The sequence below is a fragment of the Moschus berezovskii genome, chromosome 9, assembly GCF_049115385.1.
Source record: "Moschus berezovskii isolate FMDL1 chromosome 9, NW_MosBer_1.0, whole genome shotgun sequence".
Lineage (NCBI taxonomy): Eukaryota > Metazoa > Chordata > Mammalia > Artiodactyla > Moschidae > Moschus > Moschus berezovskii.
Window position 1 is genome coordinate 112,815,033 of NC_142468.1, and position 20,924 is coordinate 112,835,956.

Here is a 20,924-nt window from a genome sequence, read left to right on the forward strand (position 1 = left end):
GGTCTTTACCACCTGGATTTTCCATGAAACAGTCAGATGTAGAGGATGTGACACCTTAGTGCCTCAGAGACAGAAAGCAATCTTTCTTCTTTCTGCACTAAAGCTATTCTTTCCCCACTGCCTTTTCCAATTCTTTTTTCACTGGGATCCAGGTGATAGCAATAACCTGATGGTGTTCACTGAGATATACGAACCAAAGCTTACCAAAACACAAGGAGTAGAATGAAGCTGAGGAGGTCTTAGTTAGTGTGGAATTCTGGAATATAAGTAATGCTTCCCAACTCCACATTCAATAACCATCAAATTTTATAGCTAGAGGGTATAGAAATAACTATCTACCATTGCCCCACTTGGTTGGCAAAGTAATGTCTCTGCTTTTTAATATACTATCAAGTTTGGTCATAACTTTCCTTCCAAGGAGCAAGCGTCTTTTAATTTCATGGCTGCAATCAGCATCTGCAGCAATTTTGGAGCCCAAAAAAATAAAGTCTGACACTGTTTCCACTGTTTTTCCATCTATTTCCCATGAAGTGATTACTTTGCCAACCAAGGTCCGTCTAGTCAAGGCAATGGTTTTTCCCGTGGTCATGTATGGATGTGAGAGTTGGACTGTGAAGAAAGCTGATCGCCGAAGAATCGATGCTTTTGAACTGTGGTGTTGGAGAAGACTCCTGAGAGTCCCTTATACTGCAAGGAGATCGAACCAGTCCATTCTAAAGGAGATCAATCCTGGATGTTCATTGGAGGGACTGATGCTAAGGCTGAAACATCAATACTTTGGCCACCTCATGCGACAAGTTGACTCACTGGAAAAGACTCTGATGCTGGGAAAGTTTGGGGGTGGGAAGAGAAGGGGACGACGGAGGATGAGATGGCTAGATGGCATCACCCACTCTGTGGACATGAGTTTGAGTGTACTCCGGGAATTGGTGATGGACATGGAGGCCTGGTGTGCTGTGATTCATGGGGTCGCGGAGAGTCGGACACAACTGAGCGACTGAACAGAACTGAACTTTGCCACAATATTTACCAATAACAGCTTTAAAATAAAAAAGTGTTAAATGATTTGTTCAAAGCCCCTATACTGGCATTCCCCAACATTTTATGGCACCAAAAGAGATGATACAATTCTCTAATCTTGAATCCGATAAAATTACCAAACGAATTCCTCAAATGAATCAGGTAAGTGAAAAGCGTGACTTTGCCAAAGTAATTTAATTCGTAAGTTGGGGTAGGGTTTATTCTCTTTTTTCTTTAAAGGAGAATAGCTACATTTTCTTGTTTTTTTGTCTTCAACGAAAGAGCAAACAAGTTTAAAAACCTTGGAAGAAAGAAATATCTCACAGCATCTCAAACATCCGTGTTTTTTTTTTTTTGGAGATAATCACTTGATTTTTTTCTTTTTTTCTGAGGATTGATACTATCTTTGGGCTTCCCTGGTGGCTCAGATGTTAAAGAATCTGCTTTCAATGCAGGAGACCTGGCTTCGATCCCTGGGTTGGGACGATCCCGTGGAGAAGGGAATGGCTATCCACTCCAATGATATTCTGGCCTGGAGAAATCCATGGACAGGGAAGCTTGGCCAGCTACAGTCCATGGGGTCGCAAAAAATCAGAGACGACTGACCAACTCTCTCACACACATATACTACCTATGTGACAAAATCACACATGTCAAAACTTACTACATTTTAGTAAACAACACACTGAAGAGGTCTCTCTCAAAAGAGACATCTGAGAGTGGTGATTAAAGCATAGGTGGGAGCACATGTATTGGTTATTACAAACATCCTGAAGTGGCCATGTTGGATATCTTAGTGCCTAGGGACTGAGGAAAGCAGAGAAGGTCACACATATTCAACCACAATGAAGAGATTAGAGGAAATATGTGTTTCTGTCCCTTCTCGCAGTTTCTGCTTTCTTCCCATTCTGTGGAAATGCAACTTATATTTAAGCCAACAAAGTTAAAAAGAAAAAAAAAAAACACTGCAAAACCCTAGTTGATCACTGTCCTTAAACATTTTCCTCAGTGCTTATTCTGGCTCAGGACGTTACATGGTGTGTAGCTACATGAGTTTCCCAGTCCATATGAAAGACTGACAGAGACAGAATTAGACTGATTGAAGGACAAAAGCCATGAAAACAGTTTCCTGAATTCCTATTATTTGGATGGCAGAAATAATCTATTTCTACACAAGTAACTATTTTGATGACCCTACTTTATGCATAAGTAGAAAATCGAAATGGACCAGATCATCCTGAAAGGGAGAAACCAAAGCAAGAGCAAATGAACCTCTACCTCTTTGGGAAGCAGAATGTTCTCTTTTTCTGAAGCTAACAACACTACTTGCGCCATGTCTATTGCCTTCTTAAACCTCTGCATATTCTTCTGCAATTCTTCACTGAGATACACTTTGGATGCTCTGTGACTCTTCGGTGGAGAAGAATTCCCATCTTCTAATTCGGGTTCCACGCTTTCATCGTCACTAGCCCTGCAATTATCTGCATGCAGTAGCTTCTGGAACCAATCCTGTATTGGTTTGCATTTCTTATCAGTATTTTTAACGACAGCAGGAGTACCGTGATGTTTTATTTGAGTTACGTGTTTCATCTTACCGGAGCAGACAAGCCACAGACTAGACTGATGTGTCTCTCCGATGTCTAACATCCGAGTAGTGGGATTTTGCCTCATATTGTCTGACATTGTCATATCAAACCCTTGGTCTTCTTTCACTTCAAATGTAACTACCTGGTCCCCTACTTGTTTATTTTCTATATCATTATAAAAACTCTCATTTTTGATAAACACATGTTCAATATAAGGTTTATCACTTTCAAGGTCTATTTTATTTTCACTGAAACGAAGCTTTGAAGGTGACTGACAAGCGTATCCCGGGGACCCACAGTGTATTCGATGAAGAAACATTTTCAAGACTGGGTTCTTTTTGTTCAGGACATACTTGGAATACTAGAGAGACAGATACTTCAAATGCATCTTTCTCCCCACAATCAGGTATATTATTTGTCATGAAGGAGATATTTCCTTTCTGTTTGTTCCTTCTTTATGGTGATCATGTAGTGACTCCTCCTTAGGACAAATAATAATTTTATATTTCTCACAAATTTCACCTAACTTCTGCTTTAATGCATTTGTGGTGGTTTTAACTTCTCCTTCCATTCTAATTTGCCTTGTTTGATCCACATGTTTTCATACTTCTCCACATAAGGAGGCCCTGAACATACAGATCTGTCCTGTCTACAACATTCCTTATTCATTTCTGGTTCTTGAGGTAATTTTTGCCACTGCAAGAGAGGAAAATTAATTGGGTTGATTTGATTTTCAGGTGTCTTTTCTGGCAGGGTACATGTGTGCAAAATAATATAATTTTTAACTAATCCAGTATGGGTAAAGAAAAATCAGAAACTTATTAAAATTTCATTAAACTTCTTAATTTATATGGAACTAATCACAAATCACCAGATAACAACTAAGAAGTGAAAAATAACTTGCCTTACCCCCAAATAGGAGAAAAACATTCATTCACAAACCCAATTTTGCAACTGTTTGATTGAATTAAACAATTCATACATGTTAAATCTACCAAAAATGAATTACATGATTTTTAATGTTATAAATGCTTCTTCCCTTAAAAATATTTCACCTCACTCGACCGTATATAGGGAGTCCCTAGAGCACGTCTGTTAAGTGTAAGGTCAAAACGGCCCAATGATGTTAGATAAAAGAACTCAGACACCAAACAGGTGATTTAACAAGCTTTCGTGGCAAGGAGCTCCCTGGCGGGGTTCCCGGACCCAAGCAAGTGAGGTCGAGGAAGTCCACGCCCGAACAAAGGCAAGAGGCAGCTTATATAGCTTTACAGGAAGAAACAGCGAAATTTTTCCCAGATAAGGCAAGATTTGGAGTGGTGGTCCCTCATAGGTCACTTAGCCAGGTGGCAAGACTGGGTTGGTTGCCCGTTCTGCTCAAGGTTGGGCTGATGCAGTGAAATAGTTTTTGCTGTTTCTGGGCAGAATGCTGTTTCTGGACAGGAGGGGTAGGTTAGGAGAGCGTTGATTTCTACCAGGAACCGCTATATCAAGGACACTCCAGCAATGGGGGAGGGAATGAGGAAACAGAGCAAAACAGTCAGCGTTTTTTCCGCCAGTGGGAAAAAGGGAAGGGGGGAAGGAGAAGAGGTCAAAATGGCCACTGAGGTCCGCCCTTACATGAAGGTTTTTGGTTTTCTGTTTTAAGGACTAATATCTGGAGAACAGACAAACTTTCTATGACCAAGAGCCAAAATCAATTAACACTAATCAGAAAGAGGAACCAATTCCTAAATTTTAATGCAAATTATATATTATGATAGTGTTATACATCAATACATTTTACCTGCTTACATCCAGTTATGTGTGTGCTAAGTCCTGTCTGACTCTTTGCGACCCCAAGGACTGTAGCCCACCAGGCTCCTCTGTCTATGGGGGTTCTCCAAGCAAGAAGACTTCGGTGGGTTGCCACACCCTCCTCAACCCATGCCTTCCCAACCCAGGGATCGAACTCAGGTCTCCCATACTCCAGGCGGATTCCTCACTGTCTGAGCCACCAGGGAAGCCCAACAATTCTGGAGTTGGTACCCATCCCTTCTCCAGGGAAATTTCCCAATCCAGGAGTTGAACCAGGGTCTCCTGCATTGCAGGCAGATTCTTTACCAGCTGAGCTACCCAGGAAGCCCCTACATTCAGTCATCTTATGTTCTGCTGCTGTTGCTGCTAAGTCACTTCAGTCGTGTCCGACTCTTTGCGACCCCAGTAGCCTGCCTAGCTCCTCCATCCATGGGATTTTCCAGGCAAGAGTACTGGAGTGGGTTGCCATTTCCTTTTCCAGGGGATCTTTCCGACCAAGGGATCGAACCTTCGTCTAATACGTTGTAGGCAGATGCTTTACTATCTGAGCCACGAGGGAAGCCCCCTTGCTACTTAAACAATCCAAAATGGTGTGTACTTATTAAAACATTGCTAAAGGCTTCAGCAGTATGTGAACCGTGAACTCCCAGATGTTCAAGCAGGTTTTAGAAATGGCAGAGGCACCAGAGATCAAATTGCCAACATCCGCTGGATCGTGGAGAAAGCAAGAGAGTTTAAGAAAAACATCTATTTCTGCTTCACTGACTATGCCAAAGCCTTTGACTGTGTCGATCACAATAACCTGTGGAACATTCTGAAAGAGATGGGAATCCCAGACCACCTGACTTGCCTCTTGAGAAACCTGTATGCACGTCAGGAAGCAACAGTCAGAACTGTACATGGAACAACAGACTGGTTCCAAATAGGAAAAGGTGTACGTCAAGGTTGTATATTGTCACCTTGCTTATTTAACTTCTATGCAGAGTACATCATGAGGAACGCTGGGCTGGAAGAAGCACAAGCTGGAATCAAGATTGCTGAGAGAAATATCAATAACCTCAGATATGCAGATGACACTACCCTTATGGCAGAAAGTGAAGAGGAACTCAAAAGCCTCTTGATGAAAGTGAAAGAGGAGAGTGAAAAGGTTGGCTTGAAGCTCAACATTCAGAAAACAAAGATCATGGCATCTGGTCCCATCACTTCATGGGAAAGAGATGGAAAAACAGTGGAAACAGTGTCAGACTTTATGTTTTTGGGCTCCAAAATCACTGTAGATGCTGAATGCAGCCATGAAATTAAAAGACGCTTGCTCCTTGGAAGGAAAGGTATGACCAACCTTGATAGTATATTAAAAAGCAGAGACATTACTTTGCCAACCAAGGTCCCTCTAGTCAAGGCTATGGTTTTTCCCGTGGTCATGTATGGATGTGAGAGTTGGACTGTGAAGAAAGCTGATCGCCAAAGAATCGATGCTTTTGAACTGTGGTGCTGGAGAAGACTTTTGAGAGTCCCTTATACTGCAAGGAGATCCAACCAGTCCATTCTAAAGGAGGTCAATCCTGGGTGTTCACTGGAAGGACTGATGCTAAAGCTGAAACCCCAATACTTTGGCCACCTCATGCGACGAGTTGACTCACTGGAAAAGACTCTGATGCTGGGAAGATTTGGGGGAGGGTGTATATTTTATATGCTTTTATTAATATATAAATTATGCATCTATAATGTTCTTCAAGTTTTATGAAAATATCAACATACATTTACATAAAACATATTTAAGACAGAGGCTTTGGTTCATAATATAGCCCTTGTATACCGATCTGTATTACTCTGAAACTTTTTGTTTAAACCACTACTGCATTAGAATTGAATTTTGCCACTATAAACAATGTCATTCGATTGGACCCATATGGTCATCAGTCAGTACCTGAATGTTGTAAAGTATTACTTGAGAGAGAGAAAAATTGATTAACAAATATTTTTAACTATTCACTGGGAAAAGAACTGGTAATCAAAATTCTGAGGAGGACATATGTCTTGAAAAGAAACATTTAATGGAACACAAGATGGGGCTAAAAGGTCAAAAATTTTAACCTAAAATTCTCATCTCACAATTGGTGGACACTGAAAAAAATAATGCAACCCTTTACTTTTCACGTGTTTCTTCTTTATTTCCTTGTTATGCAGGACCTCCTTCCTCAACATAACTCAACTGAACTATGTTACCTGTAACATTATATAGGATACCATTTGTCTCTTCATTTAGTCACATTCAAAAACTATTAACATGGTTCTTACACTCAAGTCCTATGCTACATGCTCCAGGAGATGCACAATTGTTTCCTGAACTCTACTAGCTTACACTGATACGGGGCTGTAAGATGAATACTTAAATCACAGTAATAGAAAATGTCTGAAATCTAAAGTTTCAGAATGTGACACAAGGACTTGGAATAGGTTTTTTTAAAACTACAATAGAAAAAAAAATCTCAAATTGTAAGTTTTATCTTATGGTTACTAACAGTCTCTGCTTTTATGAAGTGAAAGTCACTCAGTCGTGTCCGACTATTTGCAACGCCAAGGAGTATACTGTCCATGGTATTCTCCAGGCCAGAATACTGGAGTGGGTAGCTGTTTCCTTCTCCAGGGGATCTTCCCATGCCAGGGATTGAACCCAGGTCTCCCGCATTGTAGGCCGATTCTTTACTGGCTGAGCCACAAGAGAAGCTGCTTCTATCAGTTCAGTTCAGTTCAGTCGCTCAGTCGTGTCCGACTCTCCGCGACCCCATGAATCACAGCACGCCAGGCCTCCCTGTCCATCACCAACTCCCGGAGTACACTCAAACTCATGTCCACAGAATCGGTGACGCCATCCAGCCATCTCATTCTCCGTCGTCCCCTTCCCCTCCCGCCCCCAACCTTTCCCAGCATCAGAGTCTTTTCCAGTGAGTCAACTCGTCGCATGAGGTGGCCAAAGTATTGCAGTTTCAGCTTTAGCATCAGTCCCTCCAATGAACATCCAGGATTGATCTCCTTTAGAATGGACTGGTTGGATCTCCTTGCAGTATAAGGGACTCTCAAGAGTCTTCTCCAACACCACAGTTCAAAAGCATCGATTCTTCGGCGATCAGCCTTCTTCACAGTCCAACTCTCACATCCATACATGACAACAGGAAAAACCATTGCCTTGACTAGACGGACCTTGGTTGGCAAAGTAATGTCTCTGCTTTTTAATATACTATCAAGGTTGGTCATAACTTTCCTTCCAAGGAGCAAGCGTCTTTTAATTTCATGGCTGCAATCAGCATCTGCAGTGATTTTGGAGCCCAAAAAAACAAAGTCTGACACTGTTTCCACTGTTTTTCCATCTATTTCCCATGAAGTGATGGGACCAGATGCCATGATCTTTGTTTTCTGAATGTTGAGCTTCAAGCCAACCTTTTCACTCTCCTCTTTCACTTTCATCAAGAGGCTTTTGAGTTCCTCTTCACTTTCTGCCATAAGGGTAGTGTCATCTGCATATCTGAGGTTATTGATATTTCTCCCAGCAATCTTGATTCCAGCTTGTGCTTCTTCCAGCCCAGCGTTCCTCATGATGTACTCTGCATAGAAGTTAAATAAGCAAGGTGACAATATACAACCTTGACGTACACCTTTTCCTATTTGGAACCAGTCTGTTGTTCCATGTCCAGTTCTAACAGTTGCTTCCTGACCTGCATACAGGTTTCTCAAGAGGCAGGTCAGGTGGTCTGGGATTCCCATCTCTTTCAGAATGTTCCACAGTTTATTGTGATCCACACAGTCAAAGGCTTTGGCATAGTCAATGAAGCAGAAATAGATGTTTTTCTGAAACTCTCTTGCTTTCTCCATGATCCAGCGGATGTTGGCAATTTGATCTCTGGTGCCTCTGCCTTTTCTAAAACCTGCTTGAACATCTGGGAGTTCACGGTTTACATACTGCTGAAGCCTGGCTTGGAGAATTTTGAGCATGACTTTACTAGCGTGTGAGATGAGTGCAATTGTCCGGTAGTTTGAGCATTCTTTGGCATTGCCTTTCTTTGGGATTGGAATGAAGACTGACCTCTTCCAGTCCTGTGGCCACTGCTGAGTTTTCCAAATCTGCTGGCATATTGAGTGCAACACTTTCACAGCATCATCTTTCAAGACTTGAAATAGCTCAACTGGAATTCCATCACCTCCACTAGCTTTGTTCGTAGTGATGCTTTCTAAGGCCCACTTGACTTCACATTCCAAGATGTCTGGCTCTAGGTCAGTGATCACATTATCGTGACTATCTTGGTCGTGAAGATCTTTTTTGTACAGTTCTTCTGTGTATTCCTGCCACCTCTTCTTAATATCTTCTGCTTCTGTTAGGTCCATACCATTTCTGTCCTTTATCGAGCCCATCTTTGCATGAAATGTTCCCTTGGAATCTCTAATTTTCTTGAAGAGGTCTCTTGTTTTTCCTATTCTGTTGTTTTCCTCTATTTCTTTGCATTGATCACTGAGGAAGTCTTTCTTATCTCTCCTTGCTATTCTTTGGAACTCTGCATTCAGATGCTTATATCTTTCCTTTTCTCCTTTGTTTTTCACCTCTCTTCTTTTCACAGCTATTTGTAAGGCCTCCTCAGACAGCCATTTCGCTCTTTTGCATGCTGCTTCTATAGCTGGTGATTATTTTAGGCAAACATGTATTCTTCAGTGAGACGAACTGTGAACATACTCTTAATGGAATGCTTGAGAAAACACAGTGGAATCCCTTTATAATATGGATTTCGCAGAAACAGAATTTAAATTTCTAAATCTCCATAATTTCAACTTTTATTTTAGTCTTAATGTAGAGCCACGACAGAAACAGAGAAAGACAAAAAAAAAAAAAAAAAGGCCCTCCTAACAACTCTAAGAAACCAAAATAAAGTCCGGGGGTCACAGGTAGGGGGCAAAATTAGATGATATATGCTATATAGTTTTGGAACTGAAAGGCTCCAGGAAGATTCCAAGATTATTAAAATAAGTAATTATATCTAATAAAAGATATCATTATGAGTATTGCAAAAGTCATGTCCTTATGGTTTAAAATTCACAGGACGACTCTTTATCCTTGACCAAAATTCCTATTTCCTTTATTGTGGGAAAACCTTTCCCAATACCGTTTTCCTGTCACTCTATATTTTCCAGCCCATTGTTTTCTTCACCCCACCTTCAGTATTTACCAAAGGTAAAATTAAAAAAATCAACTAGTCATATTTTTATAAAATAGTTTGCTCTGAAGGACTTTCCATTACAAACTAAAACAGTAAGACGGACACCACTGCTGAATTTAAGAGTAAATACTACATGAAACTAAATTCAGAGCACGAAAAGTAACTTCACAAGAGTGCACTTTACCTTGGTTTCAAAATCTAAGACTTCATCATCTGATGTAAGCCGTGAACCAACACGAGGTTTGCTGGAAAGCCTTTAGAGCAAAAACATACAACAAAAATGAGTGAGTTCATTTCTTTAAGGAAAAAAAAAAAAAAAGCAAGTCTGGCTATCTATGTAGTAAACAAAGTTTCTTGACATAATTAAAATTTGGCCTGCTTTAAAACATTTTAAGATATTTTGATGTGGACCATTTTTAAAGTCTTCACTGAATTTCTTGCCATGTTGCTTCTGTTTTATGTTTTGGCTTTTTGACCCCAAGGCATGTGGGATCTCGGCTCCACCGACAGAAGATCGAACCCACACCACCTGCATTGAAAGGAGAAGTCTTATTAACCATCTTATCACTGCACCCCCAGAGAAGTCTCCAAAACAGATTTTAGTTACCTATTTCTACTTCCATCTCTCCCAGCCTAGGACATATGTAGGTTTAAGACTCATTCTTAGTTTCCATAACAAAGACTGACAGCCAATATATTGGCTGCTGCTGCTGCTGCTAAGTCCCTCCAGTCGTGTCCGACTCTGTGCGACCCCATAGACGGCAGCCCACCAGGCTCCGCCATCCCTGGGATTATCCAGGCAAGAACACTGGAGTGGGTTGCAATTTCCTTCTCCAATATATTGGCAGAGCCTGAAAATAATATGTTTTCACCAAGTCCTAATAGCTGAACTGAAAATCTAATTGATGGACTGACATAACTTTTGCTTGCCCAAAGTGGAATAAACCTGATGACGTAAAGCAGGAGGATATGCTGCTCCTTCTCCATTGTCTGTCCCTGGTTCAGAGACTAATCTGCGTCCATCAAGAATGGCAGTCTTGGTCCTTCAGCAGGGAAATCACTTATGGAGAAGGCCCCATTCCTCCCCTTTACTGTAGAGGGAGTACAGGAGTGCCCCGCAGTGTCTGAATCTTAAAATGGACACAAGTCAAAGAACTAATTTATATGTTTCACTGATAGGCTGCACGGGTACCTCTCAGTCTCTGCTGAGGGACATGAGTGTGGATGTTGCAACCAGGCAGGCCAGCTGTCAAATCACAGGTCAACTCATTTTAACCATGGAATCATGGGTCAATTCGTCAACCTCCCCGAACCACAGTTGCCTAATTAAGTAAAAGTAGGACACAGTTACTTTCCAAAGCTGCTCCGATAACTCCATGCGGTCACAAATGGTAAGCACATAATGCAGTCTCTAACCCAGGGTAGAACACTCAGCAAACATCAGCTTCTCTTCTCTGCGTGTTCTCTTAGCAACACATGCAATTTTTAAAAATCTGTCAAATCCTACCTGCTTAAACAGTCTTCTTCAGAACTCTTATCCACTATTAAAGAAAAAAGTAAGACACATTTTAAATCAACAAAAGAAACATACAGACTATTAAAACCTCAAGACCGATGTTGTGTTTAAAAGTATTCCTTTAGGACCACACCTGGAGCCCACACTAGAGGGAATACTGATTGTACTACACTCATGGGCCATGAATGCCTAAGAACCATTCCTCTCCTTTACAGTCATCAAATGTAGAACAGAAAAAAAGAGGACAGACCTGCTGTGGACAATGACCATAACCCTAACCAAACTCCAGGAGACGGACAGAAAATGACACTACATCATTAGAATCAACACTGTCAGCTGACAAGGGCACACGTGAACAGCACAGTGTTTCTGGACTCCCATTCCCTGAGCAAAGAACAGAGCCTGCAGGTGTCTTGCTGGGACATGACACAAATTCTCTGGCTCCTCAGTTCAGGATGAAAACGCCCTATCACAAGGAAGCCTGGTCTACAGGCGCTGAACTTCAGAGCGTGGTAAAACATAGGAAACAAAGTCTTCCTGGCCCTCTTTCCGAATGTAATGCAGCTCACCCGGCTCTTCCGTCCATTCGATTCCCCAGGCAAGAATACTGGAGTGGGTTGCCATTTCCTTCTCCAGGGGATCTTCCCGATCCAGAGATCAAACCAGTATCTCAGGCATTGGCAGGCGGATTCTTTGCTACTGAGCCCCCTGGGAAGCCCCCTTTGATTAGATAGAGGTCTACTAAGTTGAAAGGTGTTCTCAGACACCTCGTACAATGTGCGAGATGCCACATCGAGCGGACATAGTGGTGTTTTTGCTGATGTGAAGTGTTTGCACTCTTTTACTAGAATCTGTAGAGTCCTAAGTTGATCTATTTGAAAATCTATTATGATACTCTTTTACATAATGGCAACAGAACATGTTGTTCTTACAAAACTATACTATCATGACAGTTATCCAACACACAGAAGAAAACATCTGGGTCTAATAAAGTCAACCTATCTCACTCTTTTTGGATCTGTGAGGAATAAAGTTGGTAATAGAGACCTTGTTGGTACAACAGGCAAAATAACTGGTGCTTCTCAACTAGGCATTGCTTTTCTGATCTGTAGTATTGGAAGGTATCTTTCAAAAGTAATCTCTTCCTGGTATGCTGCACACTGGCTCAGCATGGCAGTTCTTTTTTTTTTTTTTAACTAATTATTATAAACAGTTAGCACAGTGCCATAAACATTAACAGTTAAAATATCACCAAATAAAAAAATACTATAGAATACACAGTTGCAAAAAAGCTGCTGCTGCTGCTGCTCCTAAGTCACTTCAGTCGTGTCCGACTCTGCATGACCCCATAGATGGAAGCCCACCAGGCTCCCCCGTCCCTGGGATTCTCCAGGCAAGAACACTGGAGTGGGTTGCCATTTCCTTCTCCAATGTGTGCAAGTGAAAAGTGAAACTGAAGTCTCTCAGTCATGTCCGACCCTGAGCGACCCCACGGACTGCAGCCTACCAGGCTCCTCCATCCATGGGATTTTCTAGGCAATAGTACTGGAGTGGCTTGCCATTGCCTCCTCCAGCTACATTAAGTTATTTTACAACTGTCTCAAGCTGCAAAAAGAAAAAAAAAACCAATGCCTTCCCTAAGTTATCCCTCTCTCAAAATAATGCCCTTTATATTATAAACCATGAGCTCCCCATCAAAAGACAGGAACTGCTTTTGTTAATTCATATATATATATATGTATATGACTGTATCACTTTGCTATACACCTGAAACAAACACAACACTATAAATAAAATATAGTACAATATAAAATAAAAATAAGTAACAGATCTTTGGGGCTTTACACTGAGTTAGAGTTCCTATCAGAGGGATAACAGCACCTTAGCCGCACTGAATCCTCATAAAGAAGGCACACGAATGACAGGGTTACAAGAGTTACAGATATGAGAGCTGCTCATTTCCCAGAAACTACAGCTCACAGAAAACCAACAAAGGCACGAGATACAGGCCATTCACTTATGAATGGGTAAGTATGGCAGTTCTTATTGTTTATCATTAGTTATCCTACCAGGAAGGGATTGTTGAGTGAGGTTCCCAGTTTAAACTATGGTAGCTTTTTCAATGAGACTAATCACTACACAGTAACTAATAACTATTCATTCACTAAATGCAAACTATTTATAAAAATTAAAGTTCCACTTTTATAAGAAGTCCAATTTGCTATAATATGATTATAGACGAAATATATATCATGCTAACAAACATTTTTTCTGATTTACACCAAAATCTAACACAGGATTTTAGGGGCCGTGATTAAAAACATGGAATTCTTTCCAGACAATACTGTCTCTGATGTTAAATTACACAATTAACTTCTTTAACAATTCTGAATACTAGACTATTAAGAAATTAATTTAAAAATAAAACACACATTCAATTTACACTAACTTTATCATAGTTCTTTCATTATTGAAACTTCCTCACTCCTAGTTTATCTATGGTAGAATCACCAAGAGTAATTCATTATTATCAGATGACGTACCTGGTTTGCTCTTTTCGGGAGGAGTTTTAGGCCTCTTTTCTTTATACTCAGAGATCAGTTTGCAAATGCTATGTGTTGAAAATGTGATAAATAATATTTTAACACTAATATGAAAAACAACTACCAAATATATGCTAAATTCTTAGATTATTTCAGACAGACAATGTCAGCGATAATGTCAAAACTACAACTGTGCCCTACATTTCACGTTTCTAAGTTCTACAGCGTTTCACTCAGCATGGATTTAGAGGAGGAAGGAAAGGCAGAGGCAGCAGTCGTGCACTGAGGGCGATACAGCTCAGTGGATTCACTGGGTTTGGCTTGGCGCACGAACACCCTTTCAGACTCGCAAAGCCCCGCTCTGCAAACAGCTGCTCTGTGTTCCTGGAGAAGCTGTTTCTCTTGAGTTCAGAGTCTTCCTCTGCACAACCGGGATCCTACTGCCTTATTTCACAAGGGGATTAAGAGGACTCATTGAGGCAATATATCCCCAAATGCTTGCAGAGACAGCCAAAGAAAGGAATGGTTCTTGAACTTTATTGCTGGAACTACTTTGAAATCCCAACAAAACCAATGTCTGTTTTCTTCTATGTTTAGCATTCAAGGGTTGCAGGAAACTGTGACTAATTATGGTGACTAGTTGTTCTTTGTGGTTTGTTGTTTAGGGAATCTCAGCCCTTATATAATTGGTACCTAAATTTATTTATAAGATATGAACTCACTACACTAGAGAACATAATTATCCCCCATTACTGCAGCTAATTACACCAAGTGCAGAAAACTAATCATAATCAAGACCTGGCCTGGACCACTACTCACCCTTCTCCACCTACTCAAACTCTCAACCAGCAGATCTTTCTGACAGTGATGCTTAATCTCCATGTGCATCTCCGATTCACTTGGAAGACATAACCCTACTCTTACAATGGATGCTGGCAAGTCCTAGGCAGGGCTTACCTCTCTAAATTCCTCTCTGAATTAACTTACGTGAGATTTAAGGATTTCCAGTGAATGGGGCAGACTCAGAAAACATTTACAGTTAAGGCAGATAAATCCTTTGGAAGATTTTCATTATTACAGGAAACAGATCCCATAAGGGGGCCAACTGTAACTATGGAATCTCAGGCAAGATGACACCCACTACTCTGGGAAGGATGACAGGGAACCTATGACCTAAGGAAAGGTGCCCCCACAGGATAGAAGCTGCCTGCAAAAAAACAGACAACTCTCACTGGTCATGGAACAAGTAAGAGTTAAAATTCTTTTTTGGCTGCAGTTTAGTAAGAACTGGCATTTTAATGTGAACACTTACATTTTAAAACCACTCATAGCAGCATATTCTTCTGCAGTCCATCCAAAGAGATCTCGAGAAAAGACGTCAGCACCTTGCTGAAGGAGAAGACGGACTACATCCATACATTCAGAATTGACAGCAAGCATGAGGGCAGTTCTAAAACAACAGAGAGATAACGTCACTCTCAGGAAGTTGAGTTAACTTCCAGAAACAGCTCATTTGATATGCTTTGCCAAGTTAACATCTTGCCCATCCATGAAGAGCGGACCATTTACATGTTCAAGTGTACACCATCGTAAATTACTTCCAAGGCTAAAATGAAGGGATGGAAAAGAAGCCTCCTGTCCCACTGGGATGGCATGTAGCAGCACTTACTATTTCAAAAGTCCCTGATGAGGACTCCCCTGGTGGACTAGGGGCTACGACTCCAGGCTCCCAATGCAGGGGACCCAGGTTCCATCCCTGGACAGGGAACTTCATCCCACATGCCGCAACCGAGAGTTTCCACAGCTAAGACCCCACGCAGTCAAATAAATAAGTGCTTTTAAAAAATAATAACAAAGTCCTTGATGGACGAGAAACTATGCTGAGGTCGCTTATCTGAGGCAGGTGAGTATTTAAGGGACGAATCCCCCATTTCCTCCTTAGTCTGATGTATTATTCTTCAAAGTCAGCTAGAGGTTGGGTTAAGCAAAGGCTATTTGCAGGCTTGAAACAAAAATATTAACAACAATGGAAATAAAAATAGTCACCGTGGCACTTACTGATGTTGACAAGCATGTGCTCTTCACTAAAGGAAATACTATATATACACACAGCCACTTTTGAAGGATGTGTTACTATTTGCCTTTTTGTGTCAGGAAACGTATTTGCTGATGATGAGTTATGTGCAGAAGGTCATAACCCTAACAGGTAGGAAAGCTAGGAGTTGAACCCAGTCTGAATCTAAAGCCCATCATTTTCATCTGCATCATCCACCTCTGACTTATCTTTGTTAAAGGAACGGTTTATCCAATTAAACCTATCATTCTTCCTTCTACATTCATTGAAAATGAAAACATCAAAATGTACTAGAAATGAAAAAGGATAAAAACTGATGACCCCACAGTATCTGGGGACAGTGATTACTAATCACTGATTTGTTGTTGTTTAGTCACTAAACTGTGAAGGACTTTTCTTCAATTTAATAACATCAGTATCTTTCAAAGAAAGTAACTGAAAGCAAAGAGTCACCCAAAAGACAAAATCAAGCCCTTTATGTCTAGTATGCATCTTTTAAGGAAAATAGATACGAAGTAGAGGTGAAACAATCATTATAAAAGCATTAAGAAACTCGATACTGTCATAAGGTAAACTAAAAAGCAGAATCCATATTTTATAAAGCTAATGAAACTAGTATGAAATCCCTCAGCTACTCCAAGATCAACCAGAAACAGGAACAGTTTGCATATGACATCGCTCAATATTAAAAAGGAATATGAATCCTGCTATATATTTCTGCTATATAGTTTTTCACGATTCCCAGTCAGAATAATTGATTTTCTACCTAACTGATGAAGTGTTGATCACAAATGAAACCTCTTATTAATTTAATCTTGATGTTAGCACCAGAGAACAGCACTAAGGTTTTTAAAAAGAAAAAGAACAACTGTACCTTTTCATGTTATCAACTGCATGTATATCTGCTTCTTTCTTTACTAAAAATTCCACTATTTGCTGTTTCCCTTCACTTATGCCAAATAAGAGTGGTGTGAGGTCATCCTGTAAAACGGGAAAAACCATTTCTAATGTACATAGTTAACCTATTTCTAAGCTGAACTGAAAATCATGCAACAGATTCTCTGAACTTAAACATACAATTCAGAAAGTAAAAAAAAAAAAAAAAAAAGGGAGCCCTTCCTCCTCATCCCCCGGGGCACCTTCTATCTCTTCAAGATGCTCCTCCTTCTGGCCTTCCCTGGGGGTCCAGGGGCTAAGAGCTGAGCTCCCAAGGCAGGGGGTCCAAGTTCCATCCCTGGGCAGGGAACTAGATTCCACGTGCCAAAACTAAAGATCCCACGTGCCACAACTAAAGATCCCACGTGCCACAACTAGACCCAGTGCAGCCAAATACGTCTCTTGAAAAAATAAATAATAAAATTCTCCTCCTCTACCTCTTCGAAAGATGAACCACAGAGTCATTCTCTAAAACTCACTTTCAACATTTACTGGTTCCAAGGATCTTTCCTTCTATCATAGTATTAATCAGGAATATTGTAGTACTTACTTGCTCTATTACTAGTCTCAACACTCCTCCAGAGAAAATCAATTAGCTACTAAATCAACTGCATATTTTAAGAACAGTGCTGAGGCAGGAATATATAATATTATCTGTAGCGTGCATAACCTGTCCAAGGATGACCAAGAGTAACCTCAGGAGGTTACAGACATTCCAGTGGGAATATTATTCTCTACATGAACATGCAAAGAGAAAAGTTATTTTGTTTTTTTTTTCTTCCAAAACACCAACTGTGGGCACCGTGTTTTTCGGCTTTCTCAGGAAAGACTCCTGAAATTTAATCTTACTCGTTCTCCCTTGCTTGTTCCTTCCCCCGCCCTTAAGTTAAACTGATGGGTCAGCATTAGTTAGATGCCATTTTGACGCAGAACAACACCGCTTATCTTCAAAGACCTTTCTTGAGGACTCTCACGTGATTACCTCCAGACCTCCAGGAGGAAGCTGCCTTAATCCCAGAGTTCTGGTCTCTGTCTTGCTTTACTGCTCTTCGTTAAAGATTAAGAGGTGAGCTACCAATAAATATGCACTCAGCGTTTTCTCGGGGAGTTGCTCTTCCGTGAACTCTCCCTGCGCTCTCTCAGAATCCTGTGTGTTTGGGAGGCTCATTCAGCGTGAAACCACCACAAACAACTTAAAAATTCTAATTTGAAAAATTCAATCCCATCCTTAAGAGATTCTTTTACAATATGAAATCAATTATAGATTAACTAGACTGTCTTTAAAACCTTGAAAGAGTTATCAAAATAAACTATAAAACAAGAATTGGAAACTCAAATGCTTATGGAGGGAAAGCTGGTGACGTGAGTAAGTGAAAAAGCCAGGAGAGGCTGGCAAACCAGCGAACACACGCCCCGTACAGAAGGGGAGGCCGCCACATGCAGACCAAACAGTAGAATGGGCTCAGCGGGGACCAGATTTAGTTCTCTGAGAAGCCTGAAATGCAGACTTCTGCATGAGGTTACTAAATTTTTAATGCTGACTCAGTTTGTGTAGGTAGGTAAGCGAAACATATCCAAGGACCACATTTGGTCTGTAGCCCACTTGTGGTTTTACATTCTGCTATTTCCAAACAGGTGGGTATAAAGCAAATATTTGTATGTGAAAGCTTTCCTTTCCTTAGTATCATGTGTTTCACAAGAAAAGTGGGTCTCAGTATGTAGTAAAAATTGCTCTGGACTCATAATTCTGTTAAAATAAATTTAAAAAACAAGACTCAAAATTCCCACTTGAAGAATGTTTCCACTGCTTGTTAAAACTACAATCTGTTTCTAGGATTCTCCCAGATTATTAACCAAATGGATAATGAGTTCCTGAGACTGCTGAAACTAAATGATTAAAACAATCCCCATCTGTACTAACTTCATGGGTTCTGATGTTTAAAGCTATCATCTTGCTTATGCCAGGGCTCAGCAAATCTAGCAGGCTCACTGCAAGAGTCTGTCCTGCTGACACCAAAAGAAGGCTCGTGAATTACTGTTACTGCACTCAGGAAAACCCTGTTGGTAACAAACATCTGTTGACCTAATGACCTGGTTGATAACAGAAGGTGCAAAAGTCTTAAAGGGTCAGACTCCAGATGAAGTAACTTCGCCATGACCAAACCTCTAAAGACTCTTGGCGTGTCACTGAATAATTAGTGGTTGGAAGGCAAAGGAGTTATATCCTTCAAGCCAATAGATATTGCCAAAAATATTCCTTTTAACTTCTCCATCACAGAGGCAGAGGAAAAAGTCAGGCTAATAGTGTTGCAGAGGAGGGAGCTGATGGAAGTAGCTGGCACTGGATCAAACTCCAACTCTTCTATAGATTACTTATGTTTGAGATAGGTGCACTTAGAAATTATACTTAATCACTCCATAGTTCTTCACCAAGGATCGTATCAGAATCTCATGGAAATATTTCTAAAGACACACGTCCAGGCCTTCCTCGATTTATTCCATCAAAATCTTCAGGGAACAGCCTAGGCTTATAAATGTTTTTATAAGCTTTCCCAAGTGACTGTGGTTTTCACCATCACAATCTAGCTGAGAATTAGCGCAGCAAACATTCCAGTCTCATCTCTCACCCACATGGCCAATTCCTTCTCTTACTTGAGGATTTGAAGAAAAAAGAAACGCGTGAGACATAAGAGTCATCAAAACGGCATTAAATTTTCCTGGGTAAACAGTCCAGAACAGGGACTAATAAACACAAAAGGCAACCTGATCTCATTGTTTATAAACCCCTTACTTTCTATCCAGACCCAGATTGAGAGCAGAGTCTAGACTCCTATCTAACTGGGTGTTTCTGCCAGAATAGGATAATATTTCTGTTAAATATTTGTTCTTCTCTCTTCTTTCCAACTTAATCACCACCTTTTCACTGCTGATCTGATTTCTGCAGTCTTCCTAAAATTGATACCTAGGCAAGTCTCCAATTCACTCAATCTCTTTCTCAAAATAACAACTATTATCCCTGACACTGAAAAGCACCTTACCAAAATATATAAAGTGAAGGGGAAATAAAAAACAAAAACCAACAACTCAGGACTTCTGTGGTGGTCCAGTGTCTGGGTCTCAGTGCTCACAGTGTAGGGGGTCTGGGTTCCATCCCTGGTAGGGAACTAGATCTTGCATGCTGAAGCCAAGACCTAGCACAGCCAAATAAATATTGAAATAAATAAATTTAAAAAAAATTAGCTAAATTAAAAAAAAAAAAAACCCTCTTCTTGGCATACTCCAACTGCCAAAATTCCACCTTGATCTGCATTTTTCACCTGCTTGCTCCTTTGCCTGTCCTTTTAGCCTCAGAAGCCTTGAGCAATGCGAGAGAAATCACTTTTATATAAATAATTTTTTCATAAAATTGGAATGTGTTAACAGCAGCAAGATTTCTATGATGTTGTCAAATGCGTGTTTGAATTTTAAGACAAAGTCTATTTCTAAGGCAAATTTTGCTTTACTGTGTTATTTTAGACTAATTAGAAAAAAAACAATTTTTTTTTCAGTAAGGGAAAAATACTTGGAAAACATTTTACCTTTAACAAGTGCAGTGTTACCACAAATATCTGCCATAAACACAAAAAAGAAAGCTTTACTCTCTAATGCTTCTTGAGTAATATCGTGATTTAAAGTGACATCTTAGACAATTAAGTGCTTCCAAAGTATTTTCACTCAGGGAAGGCTGAAGCTTCCAAACAATGAAAACTGAGCCCACCTGTGAGAGTGGGGGAGCTCTCTCTGCAGCTCCTGGCGGGGCTGCAGCCACAGGAGATAGAGCAGGAGGGGCAGCTTCACAATCACCAGCTCCCCTCACTCAGCTGCAACCCCACCAAGCAGCCTCCCAGGACTGAGCGTGGGAGACCCGAGGTGTGTCCCTGGCAAGTCAAGTGGTCACCAGCACAAGTGACTGCCCTTGCTGGGTGTCACATATGACCTGAGCCACTTGACCGGATGTCAGAACCGGGGTCCTGGAGGGCTCAGGGCTGCAGGCCCGCTGCCTCCCCCGCCCACTTGCGCCACCCCAGCTTCCCCTGCTGGGCGCTGGGTCTCCTTCCTCCCACCCCCATCCCTCCCCAAGCAGCTGCACCCATTCCCTGAGCCCCTGGAAGCAGCCACCCACCACGTCACTGCACTCCCCCGAGGCCTTCATTTTTTGTTGGACTTGAGCCTACCACCCACTCCTGAGCACGTTCTAGTGGGAAAATC

At 40.9% G+C, this 20,924-nt stretch overlaps 1 protein-coding gene across 1 annotated transcript in view; it reads right to left on the minus strand.

Moving 5' to 3' along the window:
* The window catches only part of LOC129556303 (ankyrin repeat domain-containing protein 26-like), a 69,528-nt gene that overhangs the window by 45,447 nt on the left and 3,157 nt on the right, over positions 1-20,924 (minus strand). Inside the window, exons 4-8 of the mRNA XM_088840178.1 lie at positions 16,615-16,721; positions 14,979-15,116; positions 13,667-13,734; positions 11,115-11,148; positions 9,792-9,861 (exon numbers count right to left, since the gene is read on the minus strand). Coding sequence (XP_088696304.1) covers positions 9,792-9,861; positions 11,115-11,148; positions 13,667-13,734; positions 14,979-15,116; positions 16,615-16,721 — 417 coding nt within the window. The remainder of the gene's footprint in view (positions 1-9,791; positions 9,862-11,114; positions 11,149-13,666; positions 13,735-14,978; positions 15,117-16,614; positions 16,722-20,924) is intronic.